The 20,795-nt window shown below is 48.5% G+C and overlaps 1 protein-coding gene across 1 annotated transcript; it reads right to left on the bottom strand.

The window, feature by feature from the left end:
* Positions 1-1,009: 1,009 nt before the first annotated feature.
* Positions 1,010-3,997, bottom strand: LOC135914124 (uncharacterized). The gene is made up of 6 exons (XM_070528906.1): positions 3,865-3,997; positions 3,697-3,805; positions 3,183-3,249; positions 2,967-3,065; positions 2,744-2,868; positions 1,010-1,215 (listed from the first exon to the last, which is right to left on the bottom strand). The coding sequence occupies exons 3-6, from the start codon at positions 3,241-3,243 to the stop codon at positions 1,042-1,044; spliced, it is 459 nt and encodes a 152-aa protein (XP_070385007.1). The 5' UTR covers positions 3,244-3,249; positions 3,697-3,805; positions 3,865-3,997; the 3' UTR covers positions 1,010-1,041.
* Between the last annotated feature and the right edge of the window lie 16,798 nt (positions 3,998-20,795).

Raw genomic sequence — 20,795 nt, 5'->3', positions numbered from 1 at the left:
GTAAAGCCAAGACATGGTGTAGCTCAAGGAAATGGTATTACTTTAATGTACTCCATGGTTTCAACTTTGTAAACATCCTCGTGTCACAAAAATATACAGATAAATGTCAGCCGCTACATGTTCTGCATTCAGATACACCCCATATAATACAACATATCTGAAGTAGTAACAGTGACGAAATATGTCAGAATGAGCTGGACTAACGTGCTGCTGTAGCAGGAAGCCTGCAGGACGTGTGTATGTCACATATCACAGCACCTTGAACTACTCTTCAATATCAGGTACAGTAATGCACTCCATAGCTGTAGCTTAGCATATATAAAGTTACATGGAAGTAGTAGCAAAAAAATATCACAGCAGGAGCCTATGTGGCTAGCCAGAAGTGCTTCATGTAACACTTATTACCCTCTCATTATAAAAGTGGTAAGCATACAAATAAAAAGCATCATGCAAGCCTGACGCATTCTGTATTTCGATATAAATGGCAGGAGTAACATGACCTAGTTGAAAACAATATGACTAATACTGTTTTTCTCCGCGCACAAGGCATCAGCTGTTAGCTGGAGAATCCCCGTCAGGCGCCAAATCAAGAGTTAGGTTCACTATATGTAATGTGTAACACAATTCTAAAGCAGCCATCTAGTGATTTCAGGTAGACACTGGATATGGAACCTTGCAAGAAAAAAAATTGGACCTCAGTGCAACAACACAGAGTACAGAAAGAGCAACGCTAGCATGACTGCCACCTAACTCATATGACTGACACACCCGAAATATATTAATGATACTTGCTAAAAAATGCTAAAACATACACACGATAAAGTTACAAAAATAGTATGCAATTTCTTGTGCACATAACAGAAATAAGGTAACTATTTAATTTCTGCTACCTTCGAGTAACATCTCAAAGCTTAGAGATCACTAAAAAAATATTTAAATGTACAAAACAAGATGAAAGTTATAATGAACGAATAATAATGAACGAATAATAATGAGTAATACAAAAAAATACAAGTAATAAATAGTAAAACTTCAAATTGTCTATTCCCTCCTTGCAGCTACTGCCTCCTGCATTAGCTGGCCCAAGAGCTGCGAAAGCTGCCCCACTGGCCGCAGTGCCTCCGCTACTTGGTCAGCCTGCCGCTCCACAGCAGCCACGACCCGCTCAGTAGCTGCAGCCAGCCGGTCTACGCCCTGGCGGATACCATGAAGGAGCTATAAAGAAATCATTACATCAGCATCCATTTCCGCACAATCGGTCAAGCACCTCTACAGCAAAGTGACCTGCATAACGATAGAGTAATTATGTTCGGTCGGTTCCTAGTGTGAGGCGTGCTGTGCACAATGTTTACAAAGTGAGCTGTAAAACGGATGATTTTGGTGGTCCCAAGCACTTTAGGTATAAAGGCGCTCAACTGCATGTATGCTCATTCAGATTACCATATGTTCATTAGTTATGGGGACAAGGACAAAAACTTTCTATATTGTTGTCTGTCTGCACCATTGTATCTGTTTTTTGTTGTTGCTTTTCATGTAGTTGTGCAAAGAAATATCAATACCATATGTACTTTTATGCTGTCGAGCCGCCGGAAAGTTAACAGATGGCATAGCAATAAGTTTGGGATTGCAAATGAGCAAGCGACCTTGACATGTATCACTGTAGCAAAGAATGCTAGGCCCTATGTTGCATTTTGTTGCAAAAGCATGTATTGGACCCTGTATATAAATTGTTATTCAAGCATTGCAAGCTGTCGCACTGCCATTATATGTGATGTTTCCCAGCCTTCCAGAACAAGTTAGCAACTTCAAACTTTGTGGAAATAGCCACAGTCCTGAGTATATTGTGTGGCAAAGTTTTCCTCTTACTGCCTTAATTACAACCATTGCAACGCATTAATCAACAGTGTTCTCCTTTTTTTATGTTTCAATAGTTTATTGAGGTTTGTGTTCTCCATCGTCCTCAATGAACTATGCAAGCTATAGTGTTTCTAAGTGCGTCAAAATAAAGGAAACTTTACGGCGATGTGCAAGCTAAATTTGAACTGTGAGTTAGCTACCGCCTTTGCAAATAATTATGAAGATGAAGGGCCCAGAGCATTTTAGGTGTTTTACATATGCCACTCAATTTACCCCGCTGCCTTGGTAATAATGTTTCAGACATGAATATTTTTGTGTGATGGGGGACAACTATCACAATCAGCATGCGCAATCCGATGTGTGTGGTGCAATTACAGCATATGCGGAAAAATTCATTAGCTAATACTTGAAAGTGGGCGGCCAAGGTTTGAAACGAGTAAGTCATATGAGGCAGTGTTTTAAAACGAGTGATTTAATTACAGGCAACTTGCCATGTTTATGAAACTGCTCAAAAGAAAGAGCTTTAGTGGAAATAGGAATGTATGAAGCTGTTATTGTGTGATTGATTGCAAGTGTCCCTGTTGTCTAGTCCACCCAGTTATTGCCTGTTGCAGAAATGCTAATGGCAGTGATTACTGTGTTTGAAGCTGTTACATTGTGTTAATGATTGCAAGTGACCGTGTTTATGACCATGTACGTAATGTATGATGATGTTCTCGTCCGTCTCCTTTAGTCTTTTTTTTTCAGTTCAGCTATTGAAACACGTGTTAGCCATGTATGTGAGTTAGTGACCTGTGCAGCTCATCAAATTGCTAGAAAAATGTTACACCTGTCTACTGTCATTCTATTACGCTCCACCATATAAAGCAGGCAAGGGCACACGCACTTCGTTTGTCTCGTCGTTCTGTGCGACGGTTCTGGCGTAGTCATCCGCGAGCCGTTCGACCAAGGCGTCCCGGTGGGACAACCGGCGAGGGCCTCGAGACCGGCGCTGCACCCGGGGCTGGTAGCCTGGAAAAAGTACCACTTTTTAATGAACTAAACACACAACTACATTACGTCCAGTGCATTCAAGCTGTGACATTGCAGGATATTTCCTTTTCACTTACTGGTTCTCACTCCGCCAGGGCCAGCTGCAGGCTGTGCAGTGGCTGGAGGGCTTCGGGGCAGTGGCTCAACAGGGACCACTCCTGGCTGCTGCAGTGCTCCTATATTGGTTATATAGGGTACATTCACTCAACGGTTAGAGTAGAAATAGTTTGCGTTCCTTATATACGAAACAGATTCCACAAACAGGAAGGCAACAGGGAAGAGCAAAAGCTTACCTTCACGTGAAAGGCCACTTGTTCCAGCGGTGGTGCCCACAGATTGTACGGTCACCTCCATGGCGGGCTGCATTATGTATAAGATGCGAAGAAGCAGTTTTGTCAAGTTTGCGTAATCTGCTCCTCCCAATATGCACTAACGCAGAGTTATGACAGCAGAAAAAAATCTCTTGAAATCCCAGTAGTAAACCATCTTGTGCATGCCAGCAGCAAACACAGGCACATAAAGGAAAAAAAAAAACTATATCTGTTATACCAGTGTCACGCAGGCACTTTTGATCTGAATCGATCCCGATCGGGGCAAAATTTCTCTATTTCTATTGCCTCCCTTCGCGGAACGAAGAAAGGAGCCAGTGGCTGTCGAGAAATTCTATCTAAACTGGGCGCGATCGCGAATGAAGCGGCCTGCGTGACTGGGGTATAACACTGCTTACGCGATGCAGTATACACGGCGCAACTACTGTAAATTACTGCCGCGTCCTCCCGTTTTTTGGTGCATTTGTCAATGGCTTACCTCGTCGAGCGGTTGGTAGAAGGCCTCGCACACTCCGGTCACCGTGGAGGTGCCCACTAAGGCGATGACACGGCCACGAAGGCCGGGCAGACGGCCACCACCCGTGCCGCTGCAATTACGGACAGCATTGTAAATATCGCGAGCAACAGAACCGCTCCTCGCACTCACCTTTACCTTGCGGAAGCTGCGGCGGCACCTCGGCGGGAAAGAAATACTTCCTTCCGCCAAAACACCTGCCACTGTTCGGCTGTCTTGGCGGCCAGGCCCTCTGTGTTCAGCAGGGCGGCGAGCTCACTCCAAAGCTGCCGCCTCCGCTCCACCGTGCACTCCTGTGTGAGTGCGCACGATGCCCGCACAAGGTAGGGATGGCCCTCCATGAACGCCACCAACAGTTCACGTTGGTGTGGCGACACGTGAGGGCCAAGCCTGACGTTCTTGTGGGACGACATTTTTTTTTTGCAACCGACGAACAGCGATTTTGCAATTGAACTGCGCGCTCCCGCCAATTTGTTTTGGCGTGTGCGATACCACCTAGCGGACTAAACCAAAATATATGCCGCTTAAATTAGTTTTCTGCTCTCGCATGAGATTTCCGAGGCAGATTATATGTTGCAACAGTAAGAATTTTTTTCTTATATTACGTGTTTAATTATTAAAGCATCACAAACATTCTGCACTTAATGTATCGTCCCCGATCGAAGCTCAAACTGGTGACGCAAACTTCCGGGGCTGGGCTCGCTCGTTTATTGGCTGTGCTCCCCCTCCCGTTCTCACAAATCTTGCGGACGGCCTACTTTGTGACGTCGCAGCCAGACCGAACGAACGGAAAAGCGAGCTGTTTGCGCGATCGCACCCTCTCTCAAGCGTGCGTTCGGTGTAAAAGGTCGGCTACATCGTGACTGGCGACGAGGAAGCGGCAGGGAGTTATCACATCGGCAGCGCTAGGCTAGGAGCATGCATTTTCGCCGTTATCCTACGGGAGCCGACTTTGTTCACCAGACGCACGCTCGGCGGCAGCACGATACCACTGCAGAAGAGCTCCGTAACGTGGCTTTTTAGAGCGCAGCTCTTTGGCGTCCGTTCCTGGGTTTCGCGTCGTCGTCGGCGTTGTCGGCCTCGTAACCCGCTCCGCCCCCCTTTCATCCCCCCAGCGCTAGCAGCGACCGACTGATAGTCAAGATAACGTGACTGCATAGAACACCGTCGCCGCCATGCAGAAAGAGGAGGAAAGGGTCCCCCCCCCCCTGTTCTTGTGTGGCGGATAGGGTGCTCTTCAGTTGCCGACGCGCCGGTTATTTCACGTAGGCCCCGGCACGTCGACGAATTCGTGACCACCTTCCCACGGCTAGACCTGGTTCTTAGCGCTGCGGAAGCGAGGGTATCATATTGTTTGTGTCGGCATCGGCGGCGTTGTCCCTGAAACCAACTCCGCAGCTGGGGTTGACTCACTATCGGCGTCAGCGGCATCAGTCAGTCGCTGCTATCTCTTCCCTCCTCCCTTTATCGTGTTGTCCGCTTGCTGCGCGCGCTTCTGCCCCCATCGTTTGCCGCTGGGTGTACACGCCGCCCCCCTCCCCCCTCTTCCTGCGAGTCTCCGGTTGTCAAAGCGCCGGCTCGAACTTAATTCCTTTCTTCGCTCCTCCTCCAATGCAACCCCTGTGCGGTGGCAATCAGAGAGCCAGATCGGTGGCGGCGGCTCAATCTATCGAAAACGTGAAACAGCTTATTTGCTGCGCTCAAATTTCGCATTAGGAAGTAACGTAATCGTCGGTAATTTTTTTTATGCGAAGCATACTAGCCGCACAACCGCGCTCTTCCTTGCTGCGCCGCCGACGGCCGCGTAGCTACCATATCACGTCATAACAGCTGCAAAACACCTCCTCGGCACGCCAATGGGCGCGGGTCTCCAGCAGAAGCGTGGTGTGTTGTCAGGAACGCCTCCCCGGCGCAATGATGGGTGCGCGTCTCTCGCGGGGGCCACTCCGGTTGTCTGGAACGCCTCCCCGCGCTCCCATTCGGAGGCACAACTCATGCGCTCGCTTGCGGCCGCGTAGCTACATAGCCGGGTCTCAGCTCGTGCGCTCGCCTGCATGAGTTGTTTCTTCGTCTAGCCGAACCAAATATAGCCAAGCAACAGCAGTACACCAGGCTAAACAGTGGTTAAACAACTATAATAAAGGCAAGTATGCTTCGCATCCTGGCCTTAACCTTAGCTAAGCCACAGCCATTTTTTTCATACTTCGTAAGCAGATGAATGGCACAGTCATCTGCTTTTTTCTTTGTGTGATCAGCTTAAGCACTAATCGCACTTGCTCGCTTATGCTTCGCCCCAAAATGAAGGTCTCATGAAAGCATGGTGCACAATTAAAGAGGGAAGGGTTTTAAAGCTTTATAGATACGTCGACGACTTTTAGTGTTTTAGCGTGTGACTCCTCCTACCTGGATACAGTTAATGAGGTTTTAAGTCTTTTTATTCAATCTTGTCAAGGGCTAAGATTTACCCATGATTTACGCCACGTAATCATTTGCAGTTCCTTGATCTTAGCCTAAAGTGCTGTCAACGACATGTTTGTTGGGTTTGCCTTCTTCGGGCACAAAAGGACCTTTTGTTTTTCAAATCAGAGCATTCAAGAATTGTCAAAAGAAGTATAGCATCCCAATGCATATAATTAGCTCTCAATAATCGTGTGTGCATAAAATGCAGGCAAGTTTGATAATCAGGTTCGCCGGCTTTCGGCAGCAGGGTTCCCTGTGAGACTATTGACAGCTATAGCCGAAAATCTGTTACAAAGGTTGAAAATCAGAAAGCCGAGTACGAGGTCGACGACAGAACGTGAAGCGTTATGACCTGCGGTGGTGCCTTATATACATAAGGTTTCCCACAACATTAAAAAGGTCGCAAGTAGGCACGGCGTCCCTCTAGATTTTTCTGCTCTGAATAAGCTCGCAAAACTAGGCCCGGACATTCAGTGATAACAGGCGAGGCTCCTAAATTAGGCATGGGATATCGTACGTTCCCTATGCAATGGGAGTGGTTTCCGCCCTACCTTTATCATGTGCAAAGACGTACATTAGTCTGACCGGGTGATGCATCAACGAGCGACTGAGGGAACATGCCAGAAAAGCAAACAGTAATGCTGACAAAGAGGCACATATTGCATCCGATTTGAATATGTGCCGCCGTTGTGCACCGCGCTTTGATGAGACCTTCATTCTGGGGCGAAGCAAAAGCGAGCACGCGCGATTAGTGCTAGAAGCTTATCAAATAAAGATAAAAAGCAGATGACTGTCTCAGTGACATCCTTATCTATTTGAGCTGCAGAGTGTCGTATTTTAAACTCACATATCTGTTAACAACTGCCTGGCGTACTTGATGCGTTCATTTTGATTACATTTGTGCATGTGTGGCCATGGTGTATATATGTGCGTTGGGGCGGGAGAATAAACGTAGTTGTTAGTAGCACTTCTGTCTGTGTCCCTCATTTTGTGGTCGTCCTGGTTTGCGCGATTCTCTTTTACTGATTAATGAGGTACTTCAGGCCCGTAAATTAGTGCCGCGCTGTGTCCAGGAGTGTCCAAAGTAAGTGTGTAGTTAACATGATACCCGTCGTGGTGGCTTATCGACTTTGGCATTGTGCTGTTAAGCATGTGGTTGATAGTTCGATTCCTGGGCATGGCAGCTTCATTTTGAAAGGGCGAAATGCAAGCACACCCATGGTGTTTAGATTTAGGTGCACATTAAAGAACTGATGTGGCCAAAATAATCCAGAGTCCTCCACGATGACATCTCTCATAGCTCCAGTGTCGCTTTGAGGTGTTGAACCCCATTAATCAACCCATCGGAAGAAGGTCCTGTTGAAAGCGCCAACATGACCGTAGATGCTATGTGCTTGCGTCAGGCATTGCCTGATGCAGTGGCCGGCCAAATTGGGCCTGTAGTACATATTTACCGATAAACACATTTTCTCGTCAGTAAATCGCTCACAAGGAGCTCCAGGTTTAGACAATACGAACAAATGTGTACACGTGATGATCATGTCTAGAAAATAGTACATAGGCATGTGCCTAAAGCAGGTGCAAATTCAAGCAAAGGTTTGCGCTACACCCAATTAGCCGTCAGCACAGCTCTTGCTCACCATGGGTTTGTCCGCAGTGCACAAGTTTGCAGAACACCACGGGTTTTCTGTGAAATGCACCCCAGCAAATTTGGAAATACTCCATGCAGAAGAAAGGGAAGAAAAAGGTGGTGGAGCTTGTAACATTAACATATCATGAGCTCTTGGCTCGATTATGGGACAAGGCAGGAGAAGAACTTTGTGAATGCTGTTCAAGGCAATGAGAAAGTTTGCTGTGGAGTGGGTTACTTGTTCAAAGTCCATAAGAAGTTAAGCAGGCATGGCATTGCTAGTTGCTCCATTGACATCTTTACTTTGTAATGTATGAAAGTAATATACAAAGACTTGTCGGTCTGTTGTCATTGCAGAGCCTAGTGACAGGTTATCTGGTGTCAATGGGTCCAGAGCTTTGCAGCCTTCGAGTATGACAATACTTCATATACAGGGCCAGTTTTTTTCTTTTTTGCCATCCTCGTGTGTGACTGTTGTTCTGTCTCAATTATTGTTGAAAGTGAAAAAATTGTCCTCCTCCCTACAGCAGCAGAAAGCTACAAATTTCCTCTGGTGCTTCATGCTACTGTTGGATGCATGGCATTTTTTTTACTTTCATGAAGCTTCCTCTAGTTCACGAATTTTCGCAGAACTGATTTGCAATAGCATTGCTTCTGCATTATCTTCAGGATGCAGCACTGCTGCTGCGTTCTTTGACAGCGCCACAGTGGTCCTGCCCGACCAGCTTGGTAAGATTTCTCTGACACCATTACTTAGTATTCAGAAACAGATTGTGAGACACTTGCTCATGCTAACCAATTTTTTATGTGTGCACTCGCTCATACTTATCGAGTCATTTTCACCAATACTCACCTACATACCTGTAGCACTTTTCAAAGTACTGTCTCACACATTTATATGTTCACCCCCGTCTGTGTGGAAAACTTTTAGATAAGCACAGTCTTATCCAGATGTGCCTTGACTATTTCCAAGCCAACCCCTCTTTTTTTTCGGGAAGCCATCACTAATCTTTATGCATAATTTTAATGGATAGCTTTCGTTATTGTAATATCAGCTGTTCATGTGATATTTTCTCTTGTATGTCAGTGTTTCTAAGTTGCAGATAGACATTCTCACGGAAACTGTCTATTTGAAGCTTGACATTTCTTGGAATAGAGTTCACATACGACACATTATTTCTGGCACTTTAAATATAGTAAACCACAGAGGTGCCAGCGGCTAAGCATCTTCATTGAGCCACATTCAAGCTAGTGACGCCACCAGAGATTTGTACTCTTCTTCGTAATCATCGGTACTAAGTTGAAACTCTGAACATGCCTCACTAGAGCTATCCAGGCCTAATCGTTTATTTGAAGTGAGCAAACATCGAAATACACAATGACTTTAGCATTGAAGAAGGTGGTGGGTGTCAATAGGGCCGCCTAACTCCACACTACAATCTATAAATCCTTGGGGAGGCACATTTCCAATTAATTTCTGCAAACTGCAGCCACAGAAATTTTTTTTTGGGGGGGGGGCAGAGGGGTGGACAACTGGCGCCATCTAGTGCACAGCATTCACCCAAAATATGATAAAATGTGCGCCACTCATTTGTGGCGCTCTGTGGATAAAAGAAAGCCTTTGGACGAGTGAAACTCATAGTATTTCTTATAACTTAGTTGATGCATACTTTCCATTGTTAGTGGGATTGTGCGTAAACAGTTGTTTAAATAGAACTAATCGATTAGAATTTTGCAGAAAATCTAGTTGAATTGTTTCCTTTGCCTCAATATGTACTGCCACGCAGCAGCGGTGCGCAGATGGTTCCAGATGAGCTCGGTAGGAAACGTTTTCTTAAGCATGCTCTTTTTATGCATATATATTTTTATGCATCTGTTTTTCTTTTCAGAGTACTCGCAATATTGCGCGATCATAAATTGCACATGGCATTTTAACTAATCATCAGCATGCCTCTCTTCGATTCCATTTCCGCCACGTAAAGGGCACAAAATCACTGTGTCATGGTGGTGCTATTGATGCCGCTCAACAGGATTTCTCGGCAGTTTTGCAGGGCTCCTTCCACGTATAATGTGGACAATTTTATTCCCTGCTACATGATAGGTAGCTTTGGAGTTTAATATGCACTTAGAGCCTGGCTTCTAATGTTAAAAGCCATCAGTTATTGATCACGCATCCATCCTTTTTTTGTTTGAAATCTCTTTCTGTGCACATGTGCAATAGATTTTGCAGGTGCGTTTCGCGTTGCAGAGCACCGTTAAGAGTTTGCAGCCACCCACTTTTTTGACTGGAGTTGTGTTGTTCTGCCATTATAATTAATCATAAGAAAAAGCCCGGTTATTAGTTGTTTTGTTAGTTAAGGTAGTGCTGTAGAATGAATTGCTACACATCAGCAACACTATACAGGTTGTAAAAAATTATTGAGATTACATAAATATCATTGTTCACAGCTAGCAGCATTACAAAACTAGGAACATAGTACTTGAACTCTAGTAGTCTGCTACATCACAACTTCCTTTTGCTTTAGTGAAGTCTGCTCTCAAACTAATGCGACGTTCCAAGGCTTTACTTATAGGCAGTGCAGGTGGAACCCTCGAGCAATGTGACTCCAATTAGTGCAAAGCAAAAAATAGACATCATGTTGGAAACTGCACAAAGAATTGCTTCAGGATAAAGCTAAAGACTGTACACTTTCAATGCATTTATTACTTTTAAAGCTAACGTGGTCAGGCTTTCTAATGGTGTCAAAGCTGTAGTCATTTCTTTTAAAATTTCTGCCAGTGTGGCTACTTTGATTTGCCATGCGTACTACATGTCATTTACTTTTGTCGGTGTCCAATTCTTATCCCTATTAAATGCTTCTCATTGTAGGAGAACCTTGGACCTCTCGGGAGCTAGAGGACGCTATCATGAGCGAGCTGCCAGAGGGCCTCCAGACTGTGATCAACAGTGAGATAGATGATGGAAAGGTAATTTCATTAGGCATTGGGCTCTGCCTTTTTCCTTCATAGCAAAAGAAGTTATGGTACAGGAAAACGTGTATTTATGTGCTAGGCCATGCAGCCTGGTATTTAGAGGTACGCTTACATTTTTGGAAGCGTTGCATTACAGTCATCTCGTGACTACTCACTTGGCAAAACAGCTCTGGTGATTGTATAATTTTTGTACTAGCAGCCTCAAAGCAGCACCTAAACCCATGAAGCATGCACCTGGGGGTTGATGGCTATGACACATGTCCATGCATAGGTCCTTCAAGATAATATACCGTATCGTGGGCACTGCCTTATCTCGGGGGTCATGCTGGAGAAGTGCTAATGGCGGCATTTTCAATTTTAGTATAAAAAATATGGTTGATCCCACCTTCGTAGGAATCTGTAGAACAGAAAAGTTAAGTGTGTCTTCGCGGAAGCTCTTGCATGTTTGACTCGTGAACTCATGGTCCACTGCAGGGAAAGGCGCAAGATTTGCAGGTAGGTGACCATGTTGCAGGCTTGCTTGGCAAGAGCGTCCTACCGGTGAGCGGAGTCCTGCTGCCGACTCGCTTTGGCGAAGGTATGGGCATTTTGGCCCGACTCTTTAGTGTTTTGGGCAGCCAGTTGCAGACAGACAGACAGACAAAGAACGTTTATTTTGGTCCTGAGAAGACGATGAGTGTCCCCGTTAGGGGGCAGCGTCTGCGGGCCGCACCCACGACGGAGCCGGGAGGTTGAGACTCTCGGCGATATCGCGGGCTCTCTGGACAGCCCTGAGTTGCTCTTCTTTGGCGGAGCTGGTGACGAGCCGAAGCCAGTCTTCCTCCGAAGAGGGAGACCCTGAGCCCCCGCACAAGTCGGGGCACTGCCAGAGCATGTGCTTAAGAGTGCATCTGGGATGTCCACAGCGCGGACAGCCCGGGTTGATGCCACCTAGGAACTTTGAGCAAATAAATGGAGACGGATACGTCTCCGTCTGCAGCATCCGCAGGGTGATTGCCTGTGGTCTGTTTAGGTGTGGGTTTGGAAGTGGAAACTTCCGACGCCCTAGTTGATAGTGCCTGCAGACCTCGTTAAAAGTAAGGAGAGGGTCCCTGTGCCATTGCCATCCCCCAGCCTCCGATTGCCCACTTCCGGCGCGGCGGGTGAGATCTCGCGCCTGGGAGTGAGCAAGTTCGTTGGCGTTGGGGACGGCTTCATGAGCATTGCTGCCCATGTGACCGGGGAACCAGATTAAGTGTTTTTTGCCTGTCCAAGATGCTGCAGAGAGAACGCGAGCGGCTTCCTTGCATACCGAGCCTTTCATGAATGTTCGAACGGCAGCTCGCGAGTCTGTGAAAATAGTGGAACGGTTCGTGGTGGCCATGGCGATGACTACAGCCACCTGTTCGGCTTTGTCGGCGTTCACATTTTGATGCGTAAGCGACGTCAGCAGCTCCCCCCGCAGCGATGTAGCCACCGAAACAAAATGATTGGAAGCAGCGTATTGCGCAGCGTCGACGAAGGCGACGTTGTCCTCAATCTTAGCCGCCAGGCTAAGGAGGGCCCTGGCCCTCGCTTTACGTCTGCCGTAATTGTGCTGAGGGTGCATATTTCTAGGTATCTGGGATACCGAATACATTTCTCTGACTTTGACGGGGAGCGCGCACTCCCTCTGTTTGGTGATGCACGAACCTTGACCGATATGCGCTAGTAGCTGCCTGCCGGCTTCCGTGGAAGCCAGTCTTGCAACTTGTGACATCTGCTGCGCCTCGACAATCTCTTCAAAGGTGTTGTGGACACCTAGCTCCAACAGCCTTTCAGTACTGGTGCTCTGTGGGAGACCCAGTGCCTTTTTTATGCTCTTGCGAATGATTGTTTCTACTCTAGCTGCGTCCCTTCTGCTCCATTTGTGGGCCAGGGCTATATAGTTAATGTGGCTGATTAGGAAGGCGTGGAAGAGTCGCCTTAGATTATCCTCCGATAGCCCCCCTTTTTTGTTGGCCACCCTCGTGATTAACTTTGTCATGGAATCGGCTTTGGTTGCGATGCGCTCTAATGTGTAGTCATTACTGCCGTCCTCCTCCAGGAACATGCCCAGGATTCTGATTCTGTGTACTACCGGAATGACGGATCCGGTCGCGGTGGTGATAGAGATATCGGGAGGTGTCCCTTTCTTTGCACCGATTGTGGGTCGGTATAGTAGCAGTTCCGATTTCTTAGCCGACAGGCAGAGTCCTGCCTTCGCGAGAAACTCCTGAACGACTGTGATCGCTGTTTGTAATTTCTCTTCGATGTACCCGTCGCTGCCTCCCTCGCACCAGACTGTGATGTCGTCGGCGTAGAAGGCGTGACCGATACCCTCAATCTCGGCCAGCTTTTGGGAAAGAGCTCTCATGGATAAGTTGAATAAAAAAGGGGAGAGGACTGCCCCTTGCGGGGTGCCTCTGGGTCCGAGATCGAATGTTCTCGAGCCCAGAGCTCCTAGGCAAATAGTGGCTTTTCTATCCTTTAGGAAGGAGCTGACGTACTTGTAGAATTTTTGTCCTAGACCTGCTTCTTTAATCGATTCGAGGATGTGAGAGTGTGTTACCTTGTCGAAGGCCTTTTCTAGGTCGAGTGCCAGGACGGCCCTGGTGTCTCTGGAGGCCTTGTCAATAATCTTATGTTTCAGAAGCAGCATTACGTCCTGTGTGGACATGGATGGTCTGAATCCAATTTGGTTAAACGGAAATAGATTTCTTTCCTCTGTGAATTTAGCGGCCCTATTAAGAATGACGTGCTCGGCGACCATTCCCACACAGGAAGTGAGTGAAATCGGCCGTAGCGAGCCAAGCTCTAAGGGTTTCCCTGGCTTCGGGATGAGGATGCGTTACGCCACTCCAGTGGTACCTCGCCTGTCTCCCAAACCTCGTTGATTTTATTTGTGAGGAGCTCGATGGCCCCATCATCCAAATTCTTTAAGAGTTTATTTGTGATCCCATCGGGACCCGGTGCTGATCTGCAATTGAGTTCGTATAATACCTCTCTCAACTCTGCGTACGTGAAGGGGGAGCCCAGAGGGTCCGTTTCGTTCTCGTGCGTCGCAGAGAGGTAGTCATTGTTTGAGCCGGGTTCGATACAGAGGTACCTCGAGGCCAACTCGTCCGTAATTTGTTTCTCGGTCATACCAGAGTTTTTTAAGTTGTGGATGAGCCTATCAATAGTGAGCCTCTGATTGGCTTTGGATTGTTTGTCCCCAAGCAGATGCTTGAGGATGTTCCATTTTGCTCCGCTCCTCATTTGCCCGCCGACGGCGTTGCATACTTCGTCCCATTGCTGCCGAGCGAGGGTTTGGCTATGTTCATCTATTTGCTTATTAAGTTCTGCAATCTTTTTGCGTAGGCGTCTATTTAACTTTTGTGTTTTCCATTGTGCCTGTAGCGCGTTTTTGGCTTCTAGCAGGTGTGCTAATCTACTGTCCATGCTCTCTACCTCTTTGTCCGTCTCTATTTCCTTTGTGGAAGCAGCAACGTCTTCTCGGAGGCGGGCGAATAATTCCTCTAACGAGCTGTATTTAGTCTCGTCCTTCTTTCTGATAGCTCTAAAGAGATCCCAATCCGTTACTCTGAATTTTCTGAGAGGTGGTGATGACACTCTTATCGCGAGGCTGCTGATGTAGTGATCACTGCTGAGGTTCTCTTGTAAATTGGTCCATACCGGTTCCTCCGCATTCCTAACCATGGTCAGGTCTGGCGTGGTATCCCTGCTGACTGAGTTGCCAATTCTGGTGGGGTATTTTGGATCGGTGACCAAGGTGAGACCGCAGGCTGCTATCTGTGCCGCGAGGGCCTTGCCCTTGGCCGTATCTTTGATGTAACCCCAATCTTGGTGTTGTGCGTTAAAGTCCCCTGCTATGATAAGCGGATGATCGCCTGCAATTTGACATGCCTTCTGGAAGAGAGCGTTAAACGTCTCCCTTCTGTCGGCTGGCGAGCTGTACACGTTCAGAATGAAAACGGATTGGTTGAGTTTAGCGTTTTGGATGAGCTCGATCATGATGTGTTCGACTTTTAAGTTCGGCCTAACGTCGTGACGTAAATAGGCGAGGCTCTTTGAGACGAGTGTCGCTATTCCTCTTTTGCCCTCCGAAAAGTGCGCTTCTGCATGGTAGTCGCGAAGAGCGATCACATCGGTGAGTGTTTCCTGGAGGAGGATTACTGATGGCCTTTCGTTAGCAGAGCTAAGTAGTTGTTGCAAGACTGCCTTCCTTTTGCGGAAGCTGGCGCAATTCCATTGCCAGATAACTAGATTGCTTGAGTTAGCCATTTTACTTACGTAGTGGGGGCGTACCGAGCAGCGCAAGCTGTCTGTCGGATTCTAAAATTTGGAGCCTCGCTGTGTGCTCGTTCAGTTGGAGCTTGATGGGGCTAATTTCGGAAACTATGTCCGATCTTAGCTGGTCAAGCAGTTGCTTAATCCCCGAGACGTTAAGCGTCTCCTCGTCGTCCATGGGCTCGGGGCTCGCCCTGCGTTTAGCGCCTCTGTTAAGAGAGGCGGCTGCTGCGACAGCTTGGCCGCCGATCGCGCGTTCTCTCTGCTGCATTTCCTGCAATAATGACTTAATTTCAGACAGTTCCTTTTTAAGAGACGCGTTTTCGCACTCGAGTGATTGAATTTTGCCTAGCGTTTGCTCTTGGAGTTGCCGTTGTTGTGCGGGAGCACGGGTCTCACCTGTTTTAGCTGCCTTTTCCGCCCAGGTGGGTTGTGAGTTGATCCGGACCCGGGATCTGCTCCTGGATCTCGATCTAGAACGTTCCGCGGTGGCGTTCCTGGGAGCGTTCGTAGTTGGCGTTGTGGCTGGAACTGGGGTTCCTCGACCCCCAGCGTTGCTCGTTGCGTTGTTCTTGTTGCCGCGTTTCCTTCCTCTTCTGCGTCGTCTCCTCACGACATAAGGAACTTGATACCTGTTTTGGCAAGTTCGGTCGCCGGTGAGGTGAGCGTCTCCACAAAGCGCGCACTTGGGTTGCACACATTCGTGTCCGTTTGTGGTTTGCAAAGTTCCGCACTTTTCACACACTTTTTCGGTCGGTCTGGGGCAAACGTCGTGCCTGTGACCGACCCGTCAGCAGTTGCGGCAAGTGTTTATTTGCCTCTTGTACAGCGTGCAGCGCACCATGTTGGGGCCGCAGCGCACATAGTTGGGCACTTTCATGCCATTGAACAGTATGATCACGGTAGTCGACTCTTTTATGCGCCTGACTCCGAGCACCATCGGGTTTCTGGGTGTGACAAAAAGGATTTGCAGTGCAGCTTCGGGCAGATCGGCATCGACGCCTCTGACCACGCCTCTGCAGGTATTACCCGGAGGCGTAATGTATGCCGTGATAGGGTGCCGTTTGTCCGCCAAGATAATCTCTCGGACCTGGGAGTATGCAGTGGCGTTCAGTTCGGAGGGTGTGCTTATAACAAAGATATTCTGCATTGCATTCGCACACACGATATCCTCCTCGGCTGCCAGCGGGGGCAGCTTGGCCGCCATTAAAATGGCGTTCGTGACTTTGATCTGACTGCATTTTCGTACGTCCAGCCCTCCCCCCGGGCGGACGACAACTCGAAAGTGGGATTTAGGCAGGCGCGGTAGCCTGGAGGCTGCGGCAACCTTTCTTAGCTGGCTGGCTTGTTTGGCGCCAACGCGGGTGCCTTTTTGCGTTGCCTTGCGCGTCTCGTTCTCGACGCAGGTTTTGTCCGCGTTCCGCTTTCTGTGAGCGGTAATCCAGCCGTTGGACTCGGCGTCTTCTTTGGAGATTTGCTCTCCCTGTACCATTGCCTCGTAAGGCATGGCGGAATGTTTTAGAACGCTCTCGGGCGTCGGCTCAGCGAGCGGCCGCGCCTTCCCGCGCTACGGCGGAGCCGATGTCGTGCTAAGCCAAAATAGGCTTAACCCTTGGTGTCGGAGAAAGGACACACAAAAAAGGTTTCAGTGGACCTACCGTGTTAGATGCGCCATCCAATTGCTCCTTGTAACTTCCCGGAGTCGTTGCAGCAGAAATTGTGAGGAAAAAGTACATTGGAACAAGTAGGACAACTTCGGTTGGCGGAGCTGATGCAGACACGTCCGCACGTCACGCCGCCATCTAGCGTCCCCAGCCAGTTGCAGTGCACTCAGCTTCAGGAATACAAGTGGCACGGTTCGCAGCTTGCGCTGCAAACGTGCGAAGGCGTTCTGTTTGATGCTGGCGTGTCTCTAACCTGACTAAAGCGAGATTCACCCGTCAACGTCGTTACCTTTCTGAGCCGCTTAGTTCAGCAGTTTGCCTAGTTGGTGCCATCATAAGCGAAGCACTAGGCGGTGTGTAAGCACTGATGATGCATCTTGAAGCTGCACTCCATAGGCGAGGATGTTGTCACAGGCTAATCGGACACGAAAGAAAAACCATGTGCGGAAGCTGCTTAGTTACCTCAGCCGAAGGCCTATACTGCCTACATCAGGCTGAAGGAAAAAACCAGTCGCAAAACACAATGAACAAGAAGAGAGATTCACACCACAACGACTGGAATATCAACTGAGCTGTATTAGAAATGGCGAAGTCCCAGCAAGACCAGCAGAGCATGCGCAACAGCAGCATCACTAATCACAGCATGAAAAGTGAAATTATTGGACCTATCGTAACTGATCTAAAAAGGCAAATCCTTTTTCAAATGGGCGCCCCGAGGTTGTACTAATGCAGCCGTCACTTAATAAACTTATGTAGTTGGCTTCCAGGATTTCTCGCTCTTCTATGCCCTTGCCCCTACCAAGAATCGTTGCATTGCTGAACAAAGAGTAAAAGCCACATTCATTGCCTAGTTGTTTCCCCCAGTGCAAAAAGAACACAAAAGAAATGAGGGGGAAACCCGCACCACCATGAGGTATAACGGGCTTAGAACGCCAATCAAAATATAAAAGATTGAGGCATCATCACGAATGATAATTCAAAATAAATTCAGATACAAAAGCCAATAAGGTAAAAAAAGTTCGGAACTGAAGCCAGAGGTATAAGTTAGGATAGTATATGAGTATGGAGTAAGTCAGCAAAATTGGCAGCTCGGATAAACCAAGTAGCGTGCTCCTGTACGTTTTATTAAGCATTAAGCTCCGGCAGGGATGTGCAGTCGTTGGGATTCTGCAGCTTTATTGCATGAAGATGCGATATTTTAAATTAGGCCGGCCATCTTCCGTCGATTGTCCATCTTCTGGCCAGGGGACAGCTCAATGTGCGCACTTCCTTGTGCTAGGGTCCGGGTATATCGCATATCAGCGTGGCAGGAGGCTAGGTCCGTGGTAGGCCAAGAGCAGCATGATCTGGTGATTGACCTGAAAGCTCTAAATCACAAATGCCCGGGATAGTCGCCGAGCAGGCGGAGCTCAATGATGCGTGCCAGCATGAGTCTGAAGGCAGTATGTTATGCAGCAAGAGAGTGATAGAAAGAGAGATATGACACAGTGGATAGGAAGAGCGAGGTGTGAGACAGAAGCCATGGAAGAGCAAGGGGTGTTATGAGCCATCCGGAAAAGTGGTAGTGGTGGGTTGCGCAGGCACAGAGCGTACAATGGCATGGGCTAACTGTAATAACAATGCGCGCTCTCGTTTACTTTGCAGCATCGCAAGGTACACTAGCTTCAGCCCAAAACACAGCACACAAGCAAAACTGCGAGTACGTGTACCCACACTGCACGACACACAGCCACACAGGTGTCGCGTCTCAGAGGCAGTAAACTGCTAGCTTCAGCCCAAAACACAGCACACAAGCAAAACTGCGAGTACGTGTACCCACATTGCACGACACACAGCCACACAGGTGTCGCGTCTCGGAGGCAGTAAACTGCTAGCTTCAGCCCAAAACACAGCACACAAGCAAAACTGCGAGTACGTGTACCCACACTGCACGACACACCGCCACACAGGTGTCGCGTCTCAGAGGCAGTAAACTGCTAGCTTCAGCCCAAAACACAGCACATAAGCAAAACTGCGAGTACGTGTACCCACACTGCACGACACACCGCCACACAGGTGTCGCGTCTCAGAGGCAGTAAACTGCTAGCTTCAGCCCAAAACACAGCACATAAGCAAAACTGCGAGTACGTGTACCCACATTGCACGACACACCGCCACACAGGTGTCGCGTCTCGGAGGCAGTAAACTGCTAGCTTCAGGCAAAAACACAGCACACAAGCAAAACTGCGAGTACGTGTACCCACACTGCACGACACACAGCCACACAGGTGTCGCGTCTCGGAGGCAGTAAACTGCTAGCTTCAGGCAAAAACACAGCACACAAGCTAAACTGCGAGTACGTGTACCCACACTGCACGACACACCGCCACACAGGTGTCGCGTCTCAGAGGCAGTAAACTGCTAGCTTCAGCCCAAAACACAGCACATAAGCAAAACTGCGAGTACGTGTACCCACATTGCACGACACACAGCCACACAGGTGTCGCGTCTCGGAGGCAGTAAACTGCTAGCTTCAGGCAAAAACACAGCACACAAGCTAAACTGCGAGTACGTGTACCCACACTGCACGACACACCGCCACACAGGTGTCGCGTCTCAGAGGCAGTAAACTGCTAGCTTCAGCCCAAAACACAGCACATAAGCAAAACTGCGAGTACGTGTACCCACATTGCACGACACACAGCCACACAGGTGTCGCGTCTCGGAGGCAGTAAACTGCTAGCTTCAGCCCAAAACACAGCACACAAGCAAAACTGCGAGTACGTGTACCCACACTGCACGACACACCGCCACACAGGTGTCGCGTCTCAGAGGCAGTAAACTGCTAGCTTCAGCCCAAAACACAGCACATAAGCAAAACTGCGAGTACGTGTACCCACACTGCACGACACACCGCCACACAGGTGTCGCGTCTCAGAGGCAGTAAACTGCTAGCTTCAGCCCAAAACACAGCACATAAGCAAAACTGCGAGTACGTGTACCCACATTGCACGACACACCGCCACACAGGTGTCGCGTCTCGGAGGCAGTAAACTGCTAGCTTCAGGCAAAAACACAGCACACAAGCAAAACTGCGAGTACGTGTACCCACACTGCACGACACACAGCCACACAGGTGTCGCGTCTCGGAGGCAGTAAACTGCTAGCTTCAGGCAAAAACACAGCACACAAGCTAAACTGCGAGTACGTGTACCCACACTGCACGACACACCGCCACACAGGTGTCGCGTCTCAGAGGCAGTAAACTGCTAGCTTCAGCCCAAAACACAGCACATAAGCAAAACTGCGAGTACGTGTACCCACATTGCACGACACACAGCCACACAGGTGTCGCGTCTCGGAGGCAGTAAACTGCTAGCTTCAGGCAAAAACACAGCACACAAGCTAAACTGCGAGTACGTGTACCCACACTGCACGACACACCGCCACACAGGTGTCGCGTCTCAGAGGCAGTAAACTGCTAGCTTCAGCCCAAAACACAGCACATAAGCAAAACTGCGAGTACGTGTACCCACATTGCACGACACACAGCCACACAGGTGTCGCGTCTCGGAGGCAGTAAACTGCTAGCTTCAGCCCAAAACACAGCACACAAGCAAAACTGCGAGTACGTGTACCCACACTGCACGACACACCGCCACACAGGTGTCGCGTCTCAGAGGCAGTAAACTGCTAGCTTCAGCCCAAAACACAGCACATAAGCAAAACTGCGAGTACGTGTACCCACACTGCACGACACACCGCCACACAGGTGTCGCGTCTCAGAGGCAGTAAACTGCTAGCTTCAGCCCAAAACACAGCACATAAGCAAAACTGCGAGTACGTGTACCCACACTGCACGACACACCGCCACACAGGTGTCGCGTCTCGGAGGCAGTAAACTGCTAGCTTCAGGCAAAAACACAGCACATAAGCAAAACTGCGAGAACGTGTACCCACATTGCACGACACACAGCCACACAGGTGTCGCGTCTCGGAGGCAGTAAACTGCTAGCTTCAGGCAAAAACACAGCACACAAGCTAAACTGCGAGTACGTGTACCCACA

This window comes from Dermacentor albipictus, unplaced genomic scaffold (assembly GCF_038994185.2).
Source record: "Dermacentor albipictus isolate Rhodes 1998 colony unplaced genomic scaffold, USDA_Dalb.pri_finalv2 scaffold_15, whole genome shotgun sequence".
Taxonomy (NCBI): domain Eukaryota; kingdom Metazoa; phylum Arthropoda; class Arachnida; order Ixodida; family Ixodidae; genus Dermacentor; species Dermacentor albipictus.
This window is presented reverse-complemented; position numbering and strand designations above follow the sequence as displayed.

Bases quoted from the DNA above. Each gene is read 5' to 3' on its own strand.
- LOC135914124 (XM_070528906.1), bottom strand. From the start codon at position 3,243: ATGGAGGTGACCGTACAATCTGTGGGCACCACCGCTGGAACAAGTGGC. The intron at 2,869-2,966 runs GTAAGTGAAAAG...TACTTTTTCCAG, and splicing joins CCCTGGCGGAGTGAGAACCA to GCTACCAGCCCCGGGTGCAG. The intron at 1,216-2,743 runs GTGCGTGTGCCC...ATTTCTTTATAG, and splicing joins AGAACGACGAGACAAACGAA to CTCCTTCATGGTATCCGCCA.